This window comes from Lutra lutra, chromosome 13 (genome assembly GCF_902655055.1).
Source record: "Lutra lutra chromosome 13, mLutLut1.2, whole genome shotgun sequence".
NCBI lineage: Eukaryota > Metazoa > Chordata > Mammalia > Carnivora > Mustelidae > Lutra > Lutra lutra.
This window is the reverse complement of record NC_062290.1, coordinates 14,512,710-14,531,141: the sequence shown is the minus strand read 5'-3', so window position 1 is coordinate 14,531,141 and position 18,432 is coordinate 14,512,710. Positions and strand designations below refer to the sequence as shown.

Sequence of the window (18,432 nt, the reverse complement as noted above, 5' to 3'; positions counted from 1 at the left end):
AGCCATGTGGTAACGATGAGCCCATGGTTCCAGACGGGGTGCTGATTTTTTTTCTTGCTATTTCTCCTTACTTGTTCTTCAGTATTTGGGTTTATTGTATAAAAAGACTACATACGATTAGTCATAGATTTATAAAGCAGAGAAATCCCTTATATAAAATTGTTTTTTTTTTAAGTTGCAAGATGAAACGAAAGGAAACAAGATAGAACATTTGAAACAATATATTGCCACATTATAGTCTTAAAAATCATTGAATGGTGTGGTGTGTAAACAATGAATCTTGGAACACTGAAAAAATAAAATTAAATTTAAAAAATAAAAATAAAATAAAATGCAAAAAATATCATTGAGTGAACATTAAATTGGTACCTTGAAAAACTGAATCTTAAAACCACAGAAATTAAACCATGAATTGAAGGTATTGTTGTTTTCTAGCTAATCATCATACCGACTACAACAAAAACCAACTTATATCATCATTATTTTTTAATTCTAAACATTAATTTAACTCTCAAGCATCCCAGTAGGAAAACTTCTATTTGTAACTGTTTTCACAAATGATAACGAAATAGCAGAATGGACAGGTTGACTAATTTACTTTAGGGAACATTGCTAATAAATAATGATATTTTAAAAATCAAAAAACAATAATAATAATGAAGTCAGTAGTCAAATGCTGTCCTTCTGACCCCAGAGTCTGTGACCGGCAGGGTTGCCTTACCTTGTGATTATTATAAAAGTGAAATACTAAATAGCCTGGGAAGTGAGGAGATAAAAGCCTTCCTGTTTTTCATCTGAGCACATACCTTAAAATGTGAATGTGTTTCTCAGTCTTTAGTTGTCCAAATATTATCAAACTTGAAATCTCTGTCCTATAAGGTATTAAAAAATAAGTTGTTTGGGTACGTAAAAAGACCATTGAAAGATGAAGTCCGGATGTTGACCCAAGGATAATACTATTTGTGACCCGAGGTTCAGTTCCATGTTCCTGCCCAGTTCCCATTTTTTCACTACCTTCTCCCCACGTGATGAGATCCCTAATTGAAGGCATTGAGCCTTGTAGATTTATTCTAAGATAGCCATAGACCTATGGAGCTCATTTAGGTTTAGAGTAGCCCCCAGATTCAGGCAGCAATATTATCAGAAGACATAAGATCTGAGCCTCAAAGAGCCAGAGTTCAGAATTTAACCAGAGAGGTCAACAGCTTGAGAAGGAGATGCAGAATAGAATGGAGAACACAGGTCACTGCTTTCAGATTTCACTTTCTGTACATACCAGAGTTCATCTGTGCATAAATTCTTCATGGGTTTCTCACTAGCCTCTAGGGAAAAGGCCAGAGAGGCCTTCTCAGGCCACCCCATCAACATAGGAATTTCACCTTCCCTGTGCCCAGAATCACGGTCCAAATAGTGATAGTACACACCGCTCACAGCCTCCGTGACTGCCAGGGTCAAGGTACACCTCGGTTCTTAGTTCAGATCATTAGCTGTAGAAAGAGCACAAATGTTTCACATATTACTGACCCTCTTTTTGAGCTTTGGTTCCTTGTTGTGTAATAGGAAGATAGGAATAATTTGGGGAAAGTTAAGTAAGAAAAGATGTTGGGGCACCTGGGTGGCTCAGTTGGTTAGGCATCTGCCTTTGGCTTAGGTCATGATCCCAGAGTCCTGGGATTCAACCCTGTGTCAGGCTTCCTGCTCGGTGGGGAGCCTCCTTCTTCCTCTCCCTGTGTCCCTCCCCCTGCTCTTTCTCTTTCTTTCTCTCAAATGAAGAAATAAAAATAAAAAAAATAAAAAGGATGTAGTGTTTTAACAGTGCCAGGGATATAACAAAGCCCAGTCATGGTAGGGTTTTATACTTCTTTAAAGCCCCTCCCCCCCCAAATTTCCCAGGTGGAATTACTCTCAACTGTGCCAGTACAGAACATCATATTTACCTGGATGATAACCCCTGTGTTGCATGGGTATCGGTGGGTTTGTCTGAGACACCATGCTTCTTGTAAAGGTCCACATTACCTTTTACCATTATACTTTCAGTGTCTTACCTCCTACAGGTAATGGATAAATGAAATTACATAAGTAATATGTAAAACTCCTCCATTAAGCTCTGAGTTTCCATACACCAGCCCCCCCCCCACACACACACACTCTCACACCCCTCATCTTAGGAATCTAGTACTAAATTAACTACTGACGAAGGCAGTGTTTCTCACAGTTTTGCCTGCAACCAAATTCCCTGGAAGGCTTGTTGGAACACGGGTTTCTGGGCCCCATCCCACCCCTCCGTAGGGTTTGTTTCAGTAATTCTATGGTGGGGCCTGAAAATTTGCATTTCTGACAAATTTTCAGGGGATGCTGCAGTTGCTGATTGGGGTGGAGATGGGGGAGTATACTTTGAGAACTACTGCATGAAGTTATTAAACCATTAAATTATGATTGCATTTCATAAGGGGCATGGACTTTAATAAGTAAGAAAGTTGGAGTGAGAACCTGCACCGTAACAATCTCTGTGCACCCCTGTGAAATGTTACAAGACCAGACTTGAGCAGAGAAGTACCGATGATCCCTGGCAACCTGTCTTAGGAGACCCAGAAGCCTATGTGCTTTGGGCCATTCCTAGAAAGAAGAGAAACATGTATTCTTCCATGCAGCAGAGAAATGACTTTGCCAGAGACTTCCGGAGATCTACCCAACACTACGTTACAACCCCACGTTACAGCAAATGTCCTTCTCGTTGGCTGAGTGGCTCTGGCAACCTGGGGTGGGGAGGGGAAGCAATAAAGGGCAGGGCGAGCTACGTCTGAGCCCCTGACTGCTGCCCACTCCTCCTCTCCAGAGATATAAATGCTGCTCAGGAGTAAGACTGCAGACATGGTTGCGTTGGCAATGGCCAAAAGAATAAGTATTCTTGATGCTTTGGCCCTAGTGCTTTGGACATCTCTCTTTGCCACTGGCTTGCAGCTTTCGTTTCATCAGGAAGACAAATCTGTGCCTGGAGTTCCAGCTGCAACCTTGTCAAGATCTCCAAGGACTTTTCTTGCGTCGTTGGTGATGGGATTTGCCTTCTTCCTGAAGTGCAGTGAGGGGGGAGCTGAGGAGCAGACCTGAAGCTTTAGAAATACCTGTCATCTATCTGCTGTGGGCTTATCAGTAATTACTCCCGCTCAGAGCAGAGCTGTCTTGTCTGCGCAAACGTAGATCAGGAACACTCACTAACACCCAGCAAAGCTTCAAATCGGGTCACAACGCTAACCGAGCTGCTTGAGTTCAGTTGTTTATGGTATAAACTGTTCAGCTGTTTGCTTCACATTCAACATTCTTGTCATCCCATTCTCTTCTGGAGTAATCTACTGACATTTGCTTTTAAATAATGATTGCTCGTCTCACAATTTTTAACCGACAAATGCGCGTGAACTCCTAACATTGCTTAGTGAAAGGTACAAATCGAGTAAATTACACAGTCACCGTAAACCTAATATTCTGGAACTGACTCTTGAGATAATGAGCCAAGAGGTTTTAGGGATTTAATTTATGAGTAGAATGGAACGAACAATGGGCTATATACCGCCTTTCAATGGCGTTATAAAGAAAGGAGGAGGAGCGAGAATGAATGGAGGTTACAAAGCAAAGCACAGATGTGGGTGGGAACTGTTTTCTTTTCACTTCAGTGCCTCTTTTAGGCTATATTGACTAATCCTGAAAACTGCTTTTAATACTGAGCATGACCTAACAAATAATTGGTGGGGATAAAAATAAATGTCCATTAAAGTAAGTGCTTATGACAGGTGTAAAAGTAAAACTGGTCTGATGACTATTTTCTCCAAATTGGAATGGATCTAATATGGAAACGGGCAGCCTGGGAGCGATAGAGAAGTTTGTCCTTCCTCAACTGTGTTTAAGAGGTCTTTTGATATTTCATCATCCAAACTTAAAAAAAAGGAACATTTAAAACCCTCTAAGGCAAAAGTGTTATTGGGATGGCAAATCCGAGTTAATACGCCAAATTGTTTTCCGGTGAATTGAAAAACTATGTCCTTGGAGATGTTAGTCCTGAAGTAAAATTCCAAGAAATACTACTCATAGAATTTAAACAATAACAATAAAAAAAACCCTTATGCTTACTATGGTTAGTGTAAAAGCTTTCTTATGTAATAGAATCAGTTAAAATATGATTTATGATATGAATGTCAATATAAGCAAATTATTTATATCAGGAGCACTCTTCTATAAAATCAATGTAACATGATGAGTTTAAAAGGTTGGTAATTAAATTTTTAAATATTTATTTAGTGCCTATTGTAGGCCCAGAATAATAAGGAATATTATAGCTTTTAATACAGAGACCAATAAATATTCATCGCAAAGATCACCATCAGGATGTCTTGCAGAGCTATAAAACCGGATTTGGGAGCCAGATGTGGGATCAAATTTTGGTTGATAGATTTCATGCTGGATTTCACGTCCCATAAAACAAAGTCCGTGGTGTTGAACTGTCATAGTAACTGCAGAGTTACGGAAGGCTTCACTGAGTGCCTGGAGCTTAGTAAGTTCTTCCTGGGAGCTACCATCAGGCTGGATTAGACTGGCAAGGGTTTAAGTAGGTTGTGATATTTGGTCTTAAAGAGTATGTCACATTTTGAAAATAGAGAGCTGTGCTGGTGGAACATTCTTGGCAAGGAGAATTTCAGGAGCAAAGGTGAAAAGCAGTCGGGCCAGACGGAGTAGGAAAAAAATGTGAACACAAGTTTGGAAAGGTGAGGTAGGGCCCAAAAATGTTGGGTCTTGAAAATCAGAAAGAATCTGGCCTGAGGACCATAGACAAAGGGGAGTTGCAAATATTTGATAGGGAAAGTGGTGACATAAAATTGCATGAGGAAGATTAGCCTGATGGCCATCGGCAAGACAGCTGGGGGACACAGAAGAGAACGGCTTGAGAAGGCAAGCAACGATTAGATAATAGCAGCCTAAAATAATACACGGTAGAGAAAACTGAAAAGAAAGATTAAAATATACTAGAACTACTGAGAATTATTTTAGGGTGTTTTTGCCTGTTTTGCTGCAACTATGATAGCCCTGGCAACCCCTTAATGAACACTGAGTCATGTCTGTCACAGAGAAAATGTGTTTCCAGTGTTACCTTATTTAATTTTCAAAAGGACAATCTCCTGTCTTCCCGATTTAATCATTAGTAGCCTGATCCCAAGATTTACAGTAGAGTATTTAGCACATTTTTGGATGGAGGAATAGATGGCTGGATTGGGGGGATGGATGAACGGATGGACAGATGGACAGATGGATGGATGGGTGGGTGGATGTCTCCAAACTCACAGAGTTAATAGATGAGGAACCAGAATTTAAACCTGGGTTGTTTTGTTCCAAATCTATGTGTTAATGATCCTTACTCTACTTCTGTGCCTGCAAGATAAAATAGACTATGAGCAAAGGAGGATTATGGTGGAAAGGACACAACTGTAAGAAAGTCCTTATCTCCATGTGTTTTCCGTACGGCAGAGTTGGAAGTCTTGAAGCCATTTTTCTCCCTTCCCTTTGAGAGGCCGGGATGGCTCTGATAAACTGTATCTGGCTAAGGCTGACGGCAGAACACTGAGCAGAAGGATCCAGATGAAAGCTGTGTCACACAGACCTGTTTAAACACACAGCAGCATATATTTTATAAGCTGTGGTATCCATAGATCTGGCAATTTCTGAATCTTGTGGGATTTTTTTCCCAAATAGCACTGTCTGTGTATACCTTGGGAAAAGTTAGAACTTATGGCATAAAACCATATCCAAATATAAATAATCAGTGTGATTAACTGAATACCCCCAATATGACTATATACACATTTCTCAGGAGGGGCGAGTAACAATGCATTATTTTATTATATATACTCATCAATATCTCAGAAGTTAGGCGGTGAGATAAACAAATATATGATGTATTATAGTGAAAGAATGTTTGCTTGGGCTCAGTGAATGTCATCACTTAATCAAAGTAGATTACACTTCTAAAATATCTTGCTGGACCCAAATCATCTTAGTGTGGTGATAAATACCATAAAAATAGTTTATTTGTCTTTTAATTTGCAGACTTCTAAATTTTGGACTTTTTAATGAAATATACTCCAAGGTGGGGGATATTAACTTGAGGTTCACGATTCCCACTGGGGCAGGGGTCATTCTTGAATGGGGTTCAGCTAAATTGTGGGCAACTTTAAAAAATTTTTATGTAATTTTCTCCCCGATTCTCAAAAGAAGTTATTTCTTCTGCAAAAATTTCCAACCAACTGGCCTAAGATGTGGCCATGATTTGTGGAATTTATGTAGCTCTGTGTCATGGCCAGTCCTACACACCAAAGAACATTGGAACAATCTATGCCTTTAAGTTGTCTGCAACTGGAGAGCCTGGGTGGCTCAGTCGATGAAGCGTCTGACTCTTGATGTCACCTCAGTTCATTGACAATGTCAGGGTTATGAGATCAAGCCTCTCATGGGGCTCTGTGCTGGGCACGGACCCTGCTTAAGATTTTCTTTCTCCCTTTCCCTCATCCAGCCCTGCCAACCCCTCACTCTCGCTCATGCTCTCTCTCTTTCAAAAAAAAAAAAAAAAAAATGCTTACAACTGATTTGAGGCACAAAAAACGTATAAAGTAGTAATGGAAGATGTGGTGAGTTTTGTAGTAGGTATATGCTATAGGAGCTCCAAGAGATCTCAACAGGGATCTGTGGAATGGAGAGGCCAGGGGAAAGTACGCAACTAAGGATGACTAGGAAAGAACAGGAGTCATCATCCTAGTTCCAGGAAAAGAGTGTGAGTAAAAGCAGCAGGAGTGAAGGCCAGAGGCTAGACTAAATTTGGAATTACTGGATTTTTTGACCCTGCTTGATTATTTGAATTAATGTAATTTTAAGTAGCACCTTAGGAATAAGAAACTGACTTCTGTACCTAGTTAGGAACTGAAACGATCTCTTTGTACGCAGTTGGGAAAAGAGAGGTTGTAATACCCAGACGGATCCTCTGTATACCAGTTCCACTTCTCAGTGCCCTTTCTCTCTGCACAGGAGAAATGAACGTGCACTTCTACTATTTACCTTTCAACTGCAAGACCCAGTTTTCATTCATCCTGCAGTAGGTTCTCAAAAAGCAGGCACAGGCTATGGAGTCACCAGCCGTCCAAGAAGACAGTCACCATTTTAGTAGATCTTTAGTAGTAGCTTTCCCTGGAACTCTCGGTCCATTACCAAAGCTATAGATCACAGTGAAGAGCAAAGGCTCTACGATCAGAGCTGCTCCGTGTAAAACCATTCTGCCGCTTTCAGCTATTGGCCTTGGGCCAATTTCCTCTCTCTCTTTGCTTCAGTTTCTTCTTCTGTAAAACAGGAAACATATTTGTGTCACAAGATTATAAAGAATTCCGTGAGTTTATGTGTGCAAAGTAATTTGAACATGACTTGATGGATGTATGGTAAGCACTCCAATGGTAGCAATATTATAATATTACAATATTGCTATTCAGGGAAATCAAGACTGAGCTGTGTGTGTGGAATTCATCATTCTAAAGATTAGGCACCAGGTCTGTAACTCCCATAGCTGACAGTTGAGTTCGTACAGTGTGCTGGACTTTGGGCTAATGAACACACAGCATCTGCTTATGGGGACCGTCAGTCTGTTTTATAGGGTTACTGCCGCTGCATTTGCTAACATGTTTAGGCTACTGAAGTGAATTCCCTTTGACTTGCAGGAGGATATTAACAAAGCAGTGAAGGCTGCAAGAAAGGCTTTTCAGATCGGCTCTCCATGGCGTACTATGAATGCTTCAGAGAGGGGACGGCTCATCTACAAGTTGGCTGACTTAATTGAAAGAGATCGTCTTCTCCTGGCAGTGAGTATTAACCAAATCGGGCAGGTAGAGAGACCTCTAGAAAGCATCCATTGTTTGGAATGGCGAGAGGCTTTGGTTTTAGTGATCGCTCTGTGCTCGCTACAAACAAAATGGAAAGACTTCTACCAGCTCCTGTATAGAAATTGTAGACACCGTTGAGCTTATTCTCAAAGAGGAAGCTGCTGCTAGTTCTGGATAATGTTCATTTCTACACCTAGGTTAGATTCTACAGGCTAAACCTTAGCAAACCCCAACTTATAGCTTCTTAAACAAATTTTTGTTCCTCTATTCTAGAATTCCTTAGGACCTTTAACAAAGTCACATGCAGTGAATGTCCTGGAATGTTGGGTTTCTCCAACTTACCTGACCACTGAACTCTTTTTGTGGAAAAATGTCATAGATTTTGTCAAAGGTGCCCAGAATATTTCTCTAAAATAGATGTATTTCTCTTTAATCTAGCCCACCAAGAAACTTACTAAATGGCTGCTTTTCCCCTCCTGAAATGTATGTTTTCACAATGGTCTGGGTTAAATGATGGTCTTCTTATAGGTGAAAAAGTTGACAAATAAAGAAAAAAAGTCAATCCTTTGTGTATTTGTAAAAACTGTATTTTTTATGTATACTGCTTTAAAAAAAAAAACATTTTGGCAGTTAGATGAGTCAGCAAGTAAAATGGGTGGGGTGTTTCCTTGTTTTCTTTTCAATTAGACATTAGAGTAAAGCCAATTGCAAATGAACCAATACCAAGATCAAGCTTCACAGCAAATTCTCATTACCTTTAGAATCTTAAAATGGCAGTAACAAAGAAGCCCATGTACATAATTTTTTTAAAAATTTATTTGACAGAGGTCACAAGTAGGCAGAGAGGCAGGCAGAGAGAGCGGGGGAAGCAGGCTCCCCGCAGAGCAGAGCCCCGATGCGGGGCTCGATCCCAGGACCCTGGGATCATGACCTGAGCTGAAGGCAGAGGCTTTAACCCACTGAGCCACCCAGGTGCCCCCCATGTACATACTTTTAAATCAACTTGAGCGATTATAGTTAATCAAGGAACTATTTATTATTCAAAGGTTCAGCATGACTTAAATCATGCAAAAATACGGAGTTAGAAGTTATGCACGATTGGGGCACCTGGGTGGCTGTTCTGTGGATTATAGAATGCTCGCTGTCTCTGTCAGCATAAGATCCTTAGGGGGAAAGAAGATCAGGCACACAGAAAGGTCCGATGAAGTTTGGGGATGGCAGTCAGGGTAACACAGAGACAAAAGGCTGTGTAACAAATGAGGAACAGTTTCAACAGTTTTTCACCTGTATATTCCTGCCCCGGCAGGACATGAGATCCCCAAAGAGCTCTTAAAGTTCCTGCTGAAGGAAAGGAAGAAAAGAAAGCAGGTCACTCAGTGGATGGTTAGCAAACTGGACCAGAAAATGTTGCACCTTCCAGCCTGACCATTTCAACAGTAATTATGACAATAGGGGCAACACTGGAAGTTTCACCATTCAAAGTTCTGCTGAAGAAAACTCATGGTTGGAAGATTCAGGAATCACTGAAGTTTGTGTACAGAGGTCGTATCTGGATGGAATGCAAATACCAAAAATGATCACTGAGGCACCGTTCATAGTCACTAAATTGTCCCACATGGGGCGCCTGGGTGGCTCAGTGGGTTAAGCTGCTGCCTTCGACTCAGGTCATGATCCCAGGGTCCTGGGATCAAGCCTCCCATCGGGCTCTCTGCTCAGCAGGGAGCCTGCTTCCCCCTCTTTCTCTGCCTGCCTCTCTGCCTACTTGTGATCTTTCTCTCTGTCAAATAAATAAATAAAAAATCTTTAAAAAAAAAATAAAAAATAAATTGTCCCACAGTTGTGTTTATACAATAAGTGAAATTTTGCTGGGCCTCTGATCTGACTTAGGAACTGAGATGCCACTCACTCTCACCAACTGTGTGTCTCCCAAATTGGGACTGATTCCTAGCAAGCTATCCAGCCGGAGGACATTCAGAATGAAGAAGGAATGCTAGGGTATCGAAGCCGCAATCTTACCGCCTTTTTTATCTGGATCTTGTTATGTGGCCTTAAGCAAGTCTAAGCAAGTCATTTTTACTCTTTTTGTTTTGTTCTGTTTTTACCTCCTTTGTAGAAAGGAAACGTTATACAAGATAGCTTATAGGATTTTTTTTCTATTTCCCAAATTCTCTAGCACATGATTCTTCAAAATATTAACTCTCGATTTTTTTTTAAAGATTTTATTTATTTATTTGACAGAGAGAAATCACAAGTAAGCAGAGAGGCAGGCAGAGAGAGAGGAGGAAGCAGGCTCCCTGCTGAGCAGAGAGCCCGATGTGGGGCTCGAACCCAGGACCTGGAATCATGACCTGAGCCGAAGGCAGCGGCTTAACCCACTGAGCCACCCAGGCGCCCCAACTCTCGATTTTTTTAATCGAAAATGTTTGTGGGAGTTTACGTTTGAGGTTTGATTTCCTTTTCAGACAATGGAATCAATGAATGGTGGAAAACTCTTCTCCAGTTCCTATCTGATGGATTTGGGCGGTTGCATCACAACCTTGCGCTACTGTGCAGGATGGGCTGACAAGATCCAAGGCCGCACAATACCCATCGGTGAGTAGCTTCGAGAAACCACCAGGGGAGAGGGTAGGCGAGAGACGATCGCTGTAGAGCTGAATTACTCCAAACTCTCCCTTTAAAAGATGTCAGCCGAAAAGGCAGACTGATTTTCTCCTTGACTTTGAGACAAGGCAGCTCTGAGCCTGGAAGTTCTGAGAAGATTTATCAAGTGGTTCTTTCAAATTGTTTCAGCATAATCGTGCAGAAGATCCCACTACAGATATTTTAGAAAATATTCAAGTAAGAACATTCTTATGTGCACAATCACTGAATTAGGGCAGTTGTCTCTCTAACCGCCCAGGCTTTTCAAAGTTGGCCTTGGATGATTTACTTTGTATTCCAATAGTGAAGTGTACACCCTTCCTATAATGTAATTATTTAAGTGTCTTTGCGTGTTCCAGTGCGAGGCAGTTATGGTCATCTACGCCTGGTCTCACTCAGTAGAGTTACGGTACATTAATTCCACAAACCAGTTCATGCTGATTTATTTTGAGTGGCTTCAAAGTGAGATGAGGTGGTGTTTACAGCTCAGTTGAAGAACTTGCGTGATGAGATGCGTATGTATGTGCTTTAGTATTTTAGCAGAGAATGCTCATGGGAGAGGAATATAAAAAAGCAATAACTGGGAAAACATTATGGGTAGAATTTAATTCAGATACATTTACTGGCTCTAGAACTCCAACACCCTCCAGGCCTGGCCCTGATGGCCATTTTCAATCTAATTCAAGCAGGTTAAAAGCAAGAGCCAGGAACTAAAAGGGGAGAGTGAGAACATGGGTGGTAAAAAGAAATGAGGCTACTCCAGAAACTCTTTCTTTACCCTCTGACAAAATGGGAGGAACTATTTTAAGTACAAATAGATTTGATAAGGAGCTTTCTTGTTATGATAGCCAAGAAGCTTTTGTGGGAACTAGAACAGAACAAACAGAACAAAAAGCACAATGTAACCTCATCAAACTTTGAGGCATATGAATCAGTTCAAATCCAGATTGCAAAACAATGTATTTTACTTCTGGCATTTTCTTCCTTCCTTCCTTTTTTTTTTTTTTTTTTTTTTTTTTATGAAGAGATTTGTTTTTATTGTTTGGTAGGTCCAAAAAAAAAAAAAAGCACCTTTTAGAACAAGCCAATAGGCTTGTAGGGAGATATTTTTTAATTCTACTCTCTTCTAATTTTGTTATTTTTACTCTAAAAAAATTCTGCCATTACTGATAGAACTGTCAGAAACAGAACTCTAACAGTTGTCTTAGCCACCCACCTTGTACCTTTTTTTTAAGAAAATAAAGTTTGAGAATGAGGATAAATTAGAAAATAGTCCTTCTACAAGATGAGAGAATTAAATGTCTTTCAGATACATTCCGTTTTTGCATTTTTGCCTTGGCTTACATCAGTTTTATGGTTCCTCTCATTGCAAATTACTATTGCAGGACGTGGATTTTTCCTTTTGTAAGTGGTTGGAGATAGGGGGGGTTATTTTTATTTCTTTATTTGTTGTTTTTGTTTTCAGCTATTGTCTACACCTTCCTCTCACATCAACCCCAAAGACCGTTCCATGAATGTCAAACGTATTTGTCCACAAATGGTTGTGTGTTTTATTTTCCAGATGGAAACTTTTTCACTTACACAAGACATGAGCCTATTGGTGTATGTGGCCAAATCATTCCTGTAAGTTGGTCTCCTATATCATTTTCAGGCTTAAAAATGAAAAAAAAAAAAAAAAGAATTCTATTTCTATTTCATTTGGTAAAGAAGTTTTCTCCAGCACATAGGGATTCTTAGATATTTGCTAAATGTGGAGCAAACATAGTAACTGATGAGCTTAGGTCCTCTCTCTGTGACTGAACTCTGGAGGTGAATGAGGTAGTCCAGAAATATATCTATAGTGTGGAATATCACTTGAGTGTGTTTTGATATTACAGCATTGACCTATCTTAACCTTTTATTCTGTGGTTCATTTTTAAAAAGCTGTGTTATGTACTCTTTTTAATACCCATGTTTCACATGCATGTGGCAAAGCAGCCATTGCTGCGTTCTCTGTTGCAGGATGCCATTTTAGTGAAGTAGTATGGCCTACCAGTCTCCAACACTTTTTATCTCCTCATTGAGACTTCTCATCCAGAAGAAGAGTAGCAACCAGTGTTTGAGTCCAAAATGCATTTTTTAAATTAAAGTGGAGGAAACTGTTGGAACACTGTATGGAATTTATCCTACCTTTAGTTGTATTTTTAAGCAGAATCATGAAGGCTTTCTTTTAAACCCAACAAAAAGGAGACTATCTAAATGATTTCACCGACATACTCCAAGAAGCCAAATAAAAAGATGGTCAAGTATTCTGAAGCTTTTAGATGGAGACATGTCAATGACTTATCTTCTCCTTCAATGCGATGGAAATGCATCCACAGCCACATTTTGAATAAAATTGCTCATTAGTTCAATACTCAATAAAACTAATAAAAATTACACCATCCTGAATACTAGTAATAGCTAATATTTTTTGCATGCCTATTATGAACCCATCACTCTGTTAAGCCTTTGGCCCACTTTCTTGACAAATCCTCAGGATCATAAGGTAGCTCTATGTTTAATTTCTTGAGGAATCGCCACACTGTTTTCCAAAGTGACTGCACCAGCTTGCATTCCCACCAACAGTTGTTTACTGTCTTGTTAATTTTGACCATTCTAACTGGTGTAAGGTGGTATCTCAATGTGGTTTTGATTTAAATTTCCCTGATGGCTAGTGATGATGAACATTTTTTCATGTGTCTGTTAGCCATTTGTATGTCTTCCTTGGAGAAGTGTCTGTTCATGTCTTCTGCCCATTTTTTGACATGATTAGCACTACTGGGTATGTACCCCAAAGATACCAATGTAGTAAAACGAAAGGCCATATGTACCCCAATGTTCATAGCAGCAATGTCCACAGTCGCCAAACTCTGGAAAGAGCCAAGATGCCCTTCAACGGATGAATGGATAAAGAAGATGTGATCCATATATACTATGGAATATTATGGCTCCATCAGAAAGGATGAATAGCCCACTTTTGTATCAACATGGACGAGACTGCAGGAGATTATGCTGAGTGAAATAAGTCAAGCAGAGAGAGTCAGTTATCAATATGGTTTCACTTGTGGAGCATAAGGAATAACATGAAGGACATTAGGAGAAGGAAAGGAAGAGTGAATTGGGGGAAATCGGAGGGGGAGATGAAGCATGAGAGACGGTGGATTCAGAGAAACAAACTGAGGGTTTTGGAGGGGAGGGAGGTGGGAGGATGGGTGAGCCTGGTGGTGGGTATTAAGAAGGGCATGTATTGCATTGAGCACCGGGTGTGGTGCATAAACAGTGAATCTTGGAACATGAAAACAATTAAATTAAGATGTTAAAAAAAATTAGAATCCTCAGGATGATCTTTTGAAGTAGAGAGGGTTTTTATCAGCATTTACAGATGATGAAATCATGCATGGAGAGCATGTAACTTGTCTGAGCTCACTGAGCTGGTCAATGATTGAGCTGAGATTTGAACAAAGTTCTTAGCCACCAGACCCTATACTTTTTGTCCTTTTTTTTTTTTTAAAGATTTTATTTATTTATTAGACAGAGATCACAGGTAGGCAGAGAGGCAGGCAGAGAGAGAAGAGGAAACAGGCTCCCCGCTGAGCAGAGAGCCCAATGCGGGGCTCGATCCCAGGACCCCGGGATCATGACCTGAGCCGAAGGCAGAGGCTTTAACCCACTGAGCCACCCAGGCTTTTTGTCTTTTTGTCTTTAGCAAGATATTTGTCCTGGAAATAAACATTGCTACTACCACTACTATGCATACACACAAGCACACACACACACAATTTTTATTATTGAAATACAGTTGATGCACACTGTTATATTAGCTTCAGGTCACTGCTAACTATTATTATTGGGTACATGGTTACAACAAATGATCTATAAGGAGGGAGGAATAATTACAATTTTCAAAGATGTGCAGACATGTTTAACAGGCCTGATTTTTAAACCGTGCAGTATTTTTTTTCCTCCAGTAGATGAAGAAATCAAAATAAGAGCACTTAATAAAATTTTATGGCTCCCTTCCACTCCTGTCCCATATCGAGTTTATTTGGAGCTTTCCAGCATTTATGAGTTGCTTTTAGCAATGAACCTAATTTGAAAACACCAGTTGATTACACAAAACTACAAGTATTATTTCACATCTATAGGTAGTGAATAATGTAGAAGTTAGATTGGCAAATGTGGCTTTCAGCAATACAAAGAATCAATTGTTCCCTGTTGCTTTCTAGTGGAATTTCCCGCTGGTCATGCTCATTTGGAAGATAGGTCCTGCCCTTAGCTGTGGAAATACAGTGGTTGTAAAACCTGCAGAACAAACTCCTCTCACTGCTCTTCACGTGGCATCTTTAATCCAAGAGGTGAGTTTCCCAAATCAAAATACGCACGAGAACTCAGGAGCCCTCCTTTACCCTATGAAGGCCTCACTTGGTGCTGCTGTAAACCACCTGCCAGTGGCTCCAATCCAGATGAGAACACATCAAACATGGCCTCCAGCTGACATTGCCGGCAGTCAGCCGCCATGAACTTCCGCCCAAATGGGGACAAGAAGCCAGATTCGAAGGCTTCCTGTCAAACAGTCACCTTACAACCACTTTTATTTTTGTTTCCTTAGCTTAATTCATGGATGCAAAGTCACGTTGAAATTGATGTATCTTTCTTTCAAATATTGAGATGAACATTGGTTTCTAATTGACACTAATGGATTGGAGGTGCCGCAGAATTTTTTTTTTTAAACTAGTCCCTCCAAAGGTTGGAGAACTCTGCGCCAATATGCTTACTTTTAATATTGGGCCACATAATTTTTAAACATATCTATCCACGAGAGGACATATTTATGTTCCGTTTTCTGTTGTGGTTTTCTCTGCATTTATTTACCTTCTTGCTCAAACACTGGCCAAAACAAAACAAAACAAAACGCATGAAGTGTAGTTTCATCAACTATCCAGATTGGGTTTTACTTTCTTCTTGCAATTTATTGCTCTTTGTCCTTCAGATCTCTCCAGAACTTAAAAACCAGGCTTTTGTTACTAGAAAATTTTTAAAAATCTGAACCTAAATCTTAAAACTATTCTTCACTTCAAATTTAAAAGAAAGAGAAAAGGGCAAAAGAGAGATCAAAATGGGGCATTTTGATGCTAATAACATGAAATTTTTAGGTGCCCATCTCAGGTACACACCATTTTCTACCTGTTCGTTCTTTAACGGGAATGAAATCAATCTGTGAAGCTTAGTCATGCTCGTGAGGACAGTTCTTATCTAATGTTTTACTGATTACGTATTGCCAGTACAAATTTGGGGCCCAGCTGGAATGCCCTGAACAATCAATAGCTAGAAACTGAAAATGTGAGATCATTTTAGCTTCTTAGTTTCGCCGATAGGATAATAATTGCAGTGTTTTCCTTCTCTGAGAATAATTTACCAAGCCCTTTTATACACACTCTCTTTCTGAGTTACTCTTATGAAATTTGAGGCAGCCATCACTGGGGCAATGATCCAGAAAAGTCAAACAGGGACTTCCCCTGACCAAGGAGAAACACTTCCCCAGTAACATAACTTGGGAGGTTAAGTAGGCTACAAAATGAAATAATAATAATAAAAATAGCACTTAAATGAGTCTTTCTTGGTAGAGAAACTCATAAGCTTGGCATCGAGAGGTGGTTTTGATCCCAGACTCTCCTCTTTTTATCATGGATTTAAATTCTCAGTTCTGTCGTAACCGTTTTACTCTTTATCCGCAGGCAGGTTTCCCTCCTGGAGTGGTGAACATTGTCCCTGGCTACGGGCCTACTGCTGGGGCGGCCATTTCCTCCCACATGGATATAGACAAAGTGGCCTTCACAGGATCCACGGAGGTAACATTAGCTACTCAGGCCAGTCGTGCAGAAGGTCTGCATCTCCAGGTGTCAGAAGCATGTTTTGTATCACTGTTTTTAGGCCGACATTTCTCTAAAACAAAAGTTCCTTTTAATGATTTGTTCCTTATTCCAGGCTTCGTGCGTGTTTATAGAACATAAGCAGATGTGGGCGAGATGAAGCGGGGCTCCTGTCACACACCCGGCCTGCACGAAACTGTGTTTAGTGTGTGCGTTACTTTCCATGACAAGAAATAGAGCCGATGAGACCCTGTCGTATGATTAGTATGGTTTATGATAGAAAATCTAAATTAGGCCACAGTGATTTGTATGAATGAATGTAATCGTACCCTGTAGATTATGGAAATTAAACAGCAGAACATCCCCTTTAGCTCCTTATTTGGGGCTCTCTCTTTGCTGATCATTCTGAAAGGGAGCCAGCGACTCAGCTCCCTGAGTGTTACTGCTGGCTGAGCCTAACTTGTATGCCTCTCTGGCTCCAGCTTGACTTTCCAGAAGGTGAAAGAACAGAGTGTCAGTTGTGGGCACTTCAAGAAGAGGCAGGAGGGAAAGGAAGAGGGAACCGCCTGGAAAGTGGAGTTCAGGAGCATGGATTCCCACCTTTTGAGATGATTTTCTATTGCAAGTAGAAAGTGGTAAAATCATACAGTATCAAGCAGAAAACCACTGGAGTCCTCCTGTTGGATTATGTGACACTGTGGAATGTTCAGTGCAAACCTCTTACTGGTACACAGTATGAAAGATAAAGAATGAGAAGAGCCCCTTCTTAAAAAGATGCTGTTACACACAAGATACAAGACAAGATGTTGTAAGATACTAAGGGCTGTACAAAGTGCTTGCTGTAAGGGCATTCACAGGAAGGAATGACGATGCCTACACAGGTGTGAGAACCTGCTCTGAGTTTTGAAGAGTGGTTCCTTTTTTTAAGTCCCCAGAGATTGAGAAGCAAGAAGAATATCCTAGATTACGAGGAGAGGCTAATTTGATTATTTTATATTCCTAATTAGAACACTCCAATATAAAGAAACATTTTTTAAAAGATTTTATTTATTTATTTGACAGACAGAGATCACAAGTAGGCAGAGAGGCAGGCAGAGAGAAGAGGAAGCAGGCTCCCCGCCGAGCAGAGAGCCCGATGTGGGGCTTGATCCCAGGACCCTGGGATCATGACCTGAGCCAAAGGCAGAGGCTTTAACCCACTGAGCCACCCAGGTGCCCCTAAAGAAACATTTACATAGAGAATGAAAATGGTGGAAAATCAAATTTTATTTTCCTTGATCCTTTTAAAACTAGATAAATACAAAAAATACTTTTTATGTTTCATAGACACAGAATTCAACAGACCCCTCAATGAGTTGGGGAAAATGAATCCTGCATTTAGGATTCTGTGGACAAAACAACTGGGAATAAGACGTGGCAATAAGTTAAAAAATAGTGAAGTCACAGATCAAAATCAGAGCAGAGGAGGTTAAGGCAGACGGGTAGACATTCCCCAGCCTAGCCTTCTAGACCTCCACACACATTTCCTGCTCTAGACCCCATGGCAACTCATTCTCCACTTCATCGGATCCCATCTCTACAACCACTGCCTATTTGTCTTGACCCAGCATTGGGCCCCTACATGCTTTGGGGCACTTTACCTGCTAAAAATGGTAGAACTCTGAGATTAAAAACTAGGAAACATCTGGGTTCAAATTTTGACTCTACCCCTTTAAACAGTATGTCTTCCAAACGTTAAGTATCATTGCTACATTTGCAGTTCTCATTTATAAATGAGAATAATAATATCTATCTTATTGTACAAAATACATTTGAAGGAGCTAGTGAGTAGTAAAATATCAGGCACTGTACAGGGTATTCAAATGTATCTTTTCACTCCTTCAGCCTTTTGCTCACTCATGGCCACACCCACTGCTTCTACTGCTTCTAATATGGCTTCTACCACCTATATCTTTTGTGGTCATGGTAGCAATGACCCTCTTTCTAAAAGTGTTTCT

General features: G+C 40.3%; 1 protein-coding gene across 1 annotated transcript in view; it reads left to right on the top strand.

The window, feature by feature from the left end:
* The window catches only part of ALDH1A1 (aldehyde dehydrogenase 1 family member A1), a 52,586-nt gene that overhangs the window by 12,605 nt on the left and 21,549 nt on the right, over nucleotides 1-18,432 (top strand). The window contains exons 3-7 of the mRNA XM_047699745.1: nucleotides 7,743-7,883; nucleotides 10,367-10,496; nucleotides 12,106-12,167; nucleotides 14,792-14,920; nucleotides 16,301-16,414. Coding sequence (XP_047555701.1) covers nucleotides 7,743-7,883; nucleotides 10,367-10,496; nucleotides 12,106-12,167; nucleotides 14,792-14,920; nucleotides 16,301-16,414 — 576 coding nt within the window. The remainder of the gene's footprint in view (nucleotides 1-7,742; nucleotides 7,884-10,366; nucleotides 10,497-12,105; nucleotides 12,168-14,791; nucleotides 14,921-16,300; nucleotides 16,415-18,432) is intronic.